This window comes from Coenobita brevimanus, chromosome 11 (assembly GCF_032717465.1).
Source record: "Coenobita brevimanus isolate Jiangsu-jjx chromosome 11, ASM3271746v2, whole genome shotgun sequence".
Lineage (NCBI taxonomy): Eukaryota > Metazoa > Arthropoda > Malacostraca > Decapoda > Coenobitidae > Coenobita > Coenobita brevimanus.
Window position 1 is genome coordinate 11670020 of NC_136964.1, and position 7454 is coordinate 11677473.

A 7454-nucleotide genomic window follows, 5' to 3' on the forward strand; every position below is an offset into this window, starting at 1 on the left:
ACATTCTTTTTCACATTTAGTTTTGTGAAGCTGTGAGTATACAGTAGATAATTGAAGGGAGTACAGAATGAAATAACAACAACATTGGTAGCGCATCCCGTCAGTCATTCGTTATGAAAATCCTCGTCTGCTGGATACTGTTCGTACACTTTGCCGCAGTTTGTAAATACCTCGGTCCTGAATATTCCACATGAATGGTGAATAACAGAGTCAGTAGATTATCACAGGTAAAATATATATCGCGGACCTATTCGTGACTCCTAATTAAGTCTAAGTAACAAAAAATATTTAAAATGTGTCAGATGGGTCAGCTGGAGTGTCATGTCGGTCGGCCTTCACACATTTGATAGTGGTGGTGTGTGTCGTAGTTTTTTTTGATGTTTGAGTGTCTTCCTTGACCCACACTTGAAATCATGGTAAGTTTTATTGACTGTGGGTTAAGTGGTAACCAAAATTAACTCAGTACATGTTAAGTGTAATGGGAGATGAGTATTAGTTCATAGTATTACCAAGTGCATATAATTAATACCGTATTACGAAATTTATTTAATACGTAATCGTGTAACTTCTTGTTGAAATAATTGACGAAGAGCTAATAGTCTTCTTATGTAAACTGATCAGGATAGATTGTTAGATAGCTGAAAGAACAGTTATTTTGAAGGTAATCATGTAATGTTTGTGAAGTGGAAGATATCATTATTTTGTATTATTATTTAGATTACCCTACACTGTCTCCATTAGCTACCTTGTTGAGAGAATATAAGGTGAAACTGCAAATAATATTGTTGTCTGGTTCAGCATGGAAAGATGGAATTTTGTCAAGGATGTTTCATTATTGCTTTAACGTAGCTGTGAAATGCAGTCTTTTCCACTCCAGCTCCGTTCCCCTTCCTTTTCTGTTCTCCCTCCCCATCTTCCCACCTCTTCCTTTCCATCTTTTCTGCTCCTCTTCCTTTCAGCCTCCTCCACATCCCTTTCCTTCTTCCTTTTCCCTCCTCCTCTTATTGCCACATATTCTTAATCCCTTATCTGTTCTAGGCAAAGCATCTGGTCCAGTTGGTGGTGGCGGGGGTACAGGTGGTGGGGAGAGCGTTTGCCAAGGCTTTGCGGCAGGAAATTGCAGGTAACGGTGATTTGTTGTGAGATATAACATCATATTTAGCAGGTTTTGATAAGGATAAGTTGCATTGGCTATAATCGTACTGGTATGTAGCTTCTTAGGGCAGGGTAAAATGATAATAATGAATACTGATTTTCACAGAATAATTTTACTGGTGCATTACACTTTAAGGCAAATTAGGTTGATGATGGTAATGATGTTTTTTTTTTACAATCCATATTAAGGAATCTGTAATTGCTTGTAAGTTAAATTAAATTGATGATGGTCTGTCTGTCTGTCTACTGTATCTTTTTATCTGTCTGTCTGTCTGTCTATCTGTATCTGTCTATAGCCACCTACTAATTGCCTCCATTTCACCCTGTCATCCACCATCAGGCTGCCTTACTGCACCTTCCCTCATATACCTCACGACCCGATCATTCCATTTCATCCTCAGTGTCCCCATCCCCCTGTTGCACACAGAGCAGGTGGTGGATTAGCAGTGTAATTATTTGTAGTTTCTAAGTCATGTTTAATTTTACTGTAAGTTAGGCCGGTTATTATGCAGTGGTTGATTGTATAAGCTAGTTAGGTTATATTAATGGTGATAATAATAAGACCATTTAAATGTGCTGTAGTCATTAATTAGGTTAGGATTATGATGATGTTAGTTTATAGCAGCTCATAGGCAGATTTGGATTATGATGATGTTAGTTTATAGCAGCTCACAGGCAGGTTAGGATTATGATGATGGTGTTAGCAGCTCACATTAGGGTTAGGTTTATGGAGATGATGATGATGATGGTGTGCATTTTCCAGCAAGCCAAGCAGCTGCACAGAGAGCCGGTGGTGGAGCAGCGGGTGCCAAACATTCGGCAACCAATCAGAAGTTGGGGATGAGTCTAGAGGAGGCTAAACAAATACTGAATGTCGAAGAATTGGACGTGGAGAGGATACGTAAAAATTATGAGTATCTTTTTGACATTAACGACAAAAGTAAAGGAGGATCGTTTTATATTCAAAGCAAGGTTAGTGTGACTCTTGTTATTGTTAATCTTAGTGGTAGTTGTAGCAGTGTTATTGTTATTATTATTACCTGTATTATTATTATTATTATTATTATTATTATTGTGTTACTATTATTGATTCAAAAATTGACAGTTTTTATATTGTTTTTGTATGTTAGGTAATTACAAAAAACTTTTAAGTGTGCCTGTGAAGTGAAGCCAGGATTTTGGTGTCTTGAATGAGAGTTGTGACCCATATCATCGGACATACTGTTGATTGCTCTAGCTATCTCAGAATCCAATTATTTCCTTTTCTGTTCTTTCTAGATCAAGTGTCACCCGACATTTGAGTGGGGAAAAGTATCTCCATAGAAAATGTCTTTGGTATCTGTAATTAAATTGTTTGGAAATAATGATGGACCAGTAGAAATTGCCATATTGCAGAAATTAACTGCTTCCGTCTGATGAAGGTGATTATTTGTATTACCGCCAAATTATCTCTCTCATTAAGGCTCGGATATTATTTTAGTTTATTCTTGCTGCTGCCAATTTTATTTTTAATTTCTGCTTTGATTTTTGTGTTAGTTTTACTTTACAGTGCAGTAAACCCTCGATATTATGAACTAATTGGGGGGAGGGGTGGGTTGCTATATCCGAAAGGTTGCTATATATGATGGGTTCGGTATTTCCGAGGTTTTACTGAACTCAGTTCGCTATATATATAAGTCGTTCAGTCCTGCGTGCTCAAACATAACCTAAAGTAACTCTATGAAGTTTTACATGGAGAATTCAATGGTTTATGAAGTTGTACATTTAAATACAATACTCTGTGAAGTTGTACTATAAATACAATACCTATAATAAGATTACTGTATAATGTAGTACTGGACTGTTACAGTACTCTTTACTATGCCAGGAAGAGATGCTGTTGTCACCATGGGCTGATTCCTGAACTTCCCCCTCATTTAGCGACCTTTGTTCACAAAATCTGTGGGAAGTATGGTTGCAAATTGGCTGTTCATTATATCCGAAATTCACAATACCGGGGTTCGTTATATTGAAGGTTTACTGTACTGTATATGTATTACTGCCAAATTATCTAGGTTTTGCTCTGAAATTTTCTTAGTTTGATTTAGATGAATGTTCTTGTTACTGCCACTGCCCCCCCCCCTCTCCCCCCCCTCTCCCCCCCCTTCTGCTGTGATATTTCTGTTATTGCTACCACCATTTCCCCCCCCCCCTTTTTTTTTCGATAATCTTTTTTCAACCAGATGATTCAGTTTTATTCTTCCTTTCAGTTTTCTAATACAGTAATACCTCAGTATATGGTACCCCTAGATGTGATACCCCGGATTAACGATGGAGGTAGAAATTGCACCATACCCCACCCAGTGATGGCCAAACCCCAGTTTAACAATGAGTTTTGATTTTTCTTACTGATTTTGATGATATTTTAGACTAAAAGTGTGTGTTTAGGTTGATTTGTAAACTTTTTAGACCTTGATTAATGTGTTTTAGCCATGGGTGGGGTGGACATTGTCATTTTGGGGTACAGTTTACTAAGCTTGATTTTTTCCAGACTTATATTTGACAATTTTCAGATTATATTTGTTGGTTTTAGTGAGGTATTTACTGGTGTCAGGCTTTGGTTAGCTTCCTTGACAGCTGTTAGGCCATTTAGATTGCCTTTAAAAATTTTTTTTTGGCTCATCTGGGTGGGTTTTGGACTTGGTTTGGGGGGACCCAAGGCTGGTAAACGGTCCACATTGAAATATATGTTAAAGGTACCCCAATATATGATACCCTGCCTAACGATGGGGTTTTACCTAACCATTTACATCGTTAAACCGGTATGCCTGTATATTTTTGTTACCACCTGTTGATTTTTCTGTGGTTATTTTGACTTTGATTCTTATGCTTTTTTGTGTGTTACCACCGAATTATTATTATTTATTATTATTATTATTATTATTATTATTGACTCGGATGCGTTAATGTGAAGCTACAGAACGTAGTGAATGTTTTTGGCGTATAGTATCCGATAGAGCCAGGATTCTGAGGGCTTGAATGATGAGTGAATGGAAGCGTGGCCCATTGGATTGGGCAAATTTGGGCTGTCTGGACATTCCTACTCCTCACCCTTCCCTAGGGTGGGAAAGGAGGTCTGGATGATGATGATGATGATGATGATAATGATTATTGTTATTATTATTATTGTTATTAATTTATTTTATTTTTTTTACTTCATTCTGACTACTAACAATGATTTCTCTGTTTTATTCTTGCATTTATTCATTTATTTATTTATATATTTGTTTATTTTTGCTGCAACCCAGTGATGATGATGATTGTGATGATGATGATGATGATGATGATGATGATGGTGATGATGATGATAATGATGGTGATGATGATACAAATAAAATGAAAGACTGTTATGCCAGTATGTCCAAAAATTAGACAATAAAGAAATGGTAACTACCCATTCCCACTTTGCCACCGTTTAGAAGCCTAAGGATCCAAGGTTAGGGTATCGTTTAATCCAGATTAATTAAAGGTAAGAGGCTAACCTATGCCCCTGGTGGGGTCAGAAACTCTACATGATATTAAAACCTCTGGCCACATCTAGGACTAAACCCGATCTGAACACATTACCAGCTGTATTCGTATCGTTTATAGTGTTCATATTGTTTATAAAGGCTCCAACGTTCTTGCATGCATTGGCCTTGGTCACTTAATGACGGCTATCCATGCTGCTCGATCTCTCTATTCAGTTCCTTATCCCTGAGGTCACACACACATTGATATAAAATTTGTGACTCCTTTGACCCCATCTTCTGTCTATCTATTGCCAGATGCCTCAATCTCGTACAGGATGGCCACGAACAAATCGCCTCCACGTCGCCCTGTCCTCTGCCATTTCACTGCCCTGCTCCCAACTCACACCTCTCTCTCTCATATACCTCTCCACCCCATCCCTCCATCTCATCCTCGGCCTCCCCCTCCCTCTCTCCCCCTCCACCTCACTCACATACACTCTCCTCGTCAGTCTCTCACCCTCCATCCTCTCCACATGGCCAAACCACCTCAGTGTGTTCCTCCTAATGCTTCCTATCACATCCACACTACAATGCACCTTTATATCCTCATTTGTCAGCCTGTCTCTCCACTTGACTCCACAGGCTCCTCTTAATTAACTCATTTCCACTGCTTTCACTCTTGACTTGTGTCCCTCCAACAACGTCCAAGCTTCACTTCCATACGTTAGAGTTGGTATCACAATACTGTCATGTAGTAACTTTTTCACTTCCATGCTCACTTCCCTGTTTCTTATCACTGCTTTCAAGGAACCAGCAACCTTTCTTCCTTGTTGTACCCTTTCAAGCACTTCACCCTCCAAACTTCCATCCTTACCCATCTTATCACTGGTAATGAGTGTTAAATCTATCAGTCAGTTTTGTTGGGCTGTCCATGGTGCTCGATCTCTGGCAGCCTCCCTATTCAGTCTCTTATCCCTGAAGTCACACACACATTGGTATATAATTTGTGACTCCTTAGCCCCTCTCTTGTCACTGATATATAATGTTAAATTTGTTAGTCTGTTTCATCATTCATTCTTTTATTGACCAGTCAGGAGTGTAAGCAGAGACATTGTTATGGCTTTACATCATTTCCATACAGTAGAACCTCTTGGTGACTAGCATCATATTCTTGTGGAAATCTGTTATTGAAACACTGCATTCAAGATGAGGAGATGGTAATTCTAGGCCAGGCTGCAATAAAAAGAGCACGAGACAGTGACAACGCATTGCTTGAATTGGTGTATAAATGAGAATTGTAGATGGAGAGATTTTTACCACTACTTGGGCAAATTTTAATACTGGGTGGGTTAAAATTAGCTTAAAAAAAAAGAAAAAAAAAAAGAAAAAAAAAAGAGCTTATACATACTTTCTCTCGTAGATGCGGGTGGAGGGAGAGGCGAGGGCATTTGCCGTGTGGAGCGCTGCACCAAAATTCCGCTCTTGGTTTTCAGTCCCATTTGTAGCACCAGCGACCACAGTCCATGTCACATCGCCTCATGTTAGATACACCTTCACCACAGAAGCATTTAACCCTAATAGCATAATGTCCAAAGAGAATCATAAACAGTTAAGGACTTGTTTAGAGCAGACAAAGGCATCTAGGAAGTTCTTTGACAGTAAGCCTAAGAGATTCAGTGGTCTTTCAGTGTCCTGTATCCATAACTCATCACCTCCTGTTAGATACTTGACCACAGAAGCATTTAACTTTGATAGCATAATATCAGAGGAGAATCGTAAACAGTTGAAGGCTCGCATGGAGCAGATGCAACCATCTAGAAAGTTCTATACTGATAAACCCAAGAGATTTGCTGCTGTGTTGGTGCCACTGTGTCATGTTGATGGGCAGCTTTCAGTCCTGGCAACTGTACGAGCCAAACACTTAAAGTCACACGCAGGCGAGGTTAGCTTCCCGGGAGGCATGGTCGAACCAACAGACCAAGACCACATAGACACGGCACTGAGGGAGACAGAGGAGGAGATGGGGATACCACGTTCAATGGTTGAAATACTGGGGATCATGCCGCCTGTCCCAGACAGACTTGGAGGGACATCTGTCCACGGAGTGTTGGCTTATATTGGCCACGTAGATGAAACCAGCTTTAATTTGTGTGATGATGAGGTGGAGTCTGTCATAGCAGTGTCACTTAAGACTTTGTGTGATCCGCAAAACACAAGACAGACACAGTTTCGTTCTGTTAAGCTCCCGAACGGATACACACTTCCAGTTTTCATAGGTACCGAGCCTCGGGTGTGGGGTCTGACTGCTATTATACTGCACATGGCACTTATGTCACTCCTTCCTACACAGTATAAGCACAAATTGAAACATCTGCCACAGCTTGTAAAGTAAACAGGGGTACACTAGAAGTTAAACTACTGCATAAACACTGAGTCATACTACAAATTGTAAGGTATCATCCCTGGCGATACCTTGTGGTATTTTGTATGTGTTGGGGATGGCTCAGTCTGCTGATGTGGATGTGAGAGTGGCAGTGGGAGTAGGAAATGAGTAAATGATGCAGGGTAGACTTCGAAAACACTGAGAGTCATCCTCACAACACATGAGAAATTGCTTGGCAGAATGCAAGAGAATTGTTATATATGGATCCCCCTGTATATGCTGTACCAGTTTGTGAATTTATACAGATTCTGATTATTCATTAGTGGTGTACATAATAGACTATGTAGCGTGCTTGGAATATGTATAACGTACATAATCATGGTAATATATATTTTTTGTGTAGTGTAAAAATTATGCATTATTAA

At 39.4% G+C, this 7454-nt stretch overlaps 1 protein-coding gene across 1 annotated transcript; it reads left to right on the forward strand.

The window, feature by feature from the left end:
- Positions 1-320: 320 nt before the first annotated feature.
- LOC145412151 (uncharacterized) lies at positions 321-7105 on the forward strand. Its single transcript, XM_080282089.1, has 4 exons — positions 321-416; positions 1039-1123; positions 1919-2127; positions 6067-7105. The coding sequence occupies exons 1-4, from the start codon at positions 414-416 to the stop codon at positions 7036-7038; spliced, it is 1269 nt and encodes a 422-aa protein (XP_080138215.1). The 5' UTR covers positions 321-413; the 3' UTR covers positions 7039-7105.
- Positions 7106-7454: the final 349 nt, after the last annotated feature.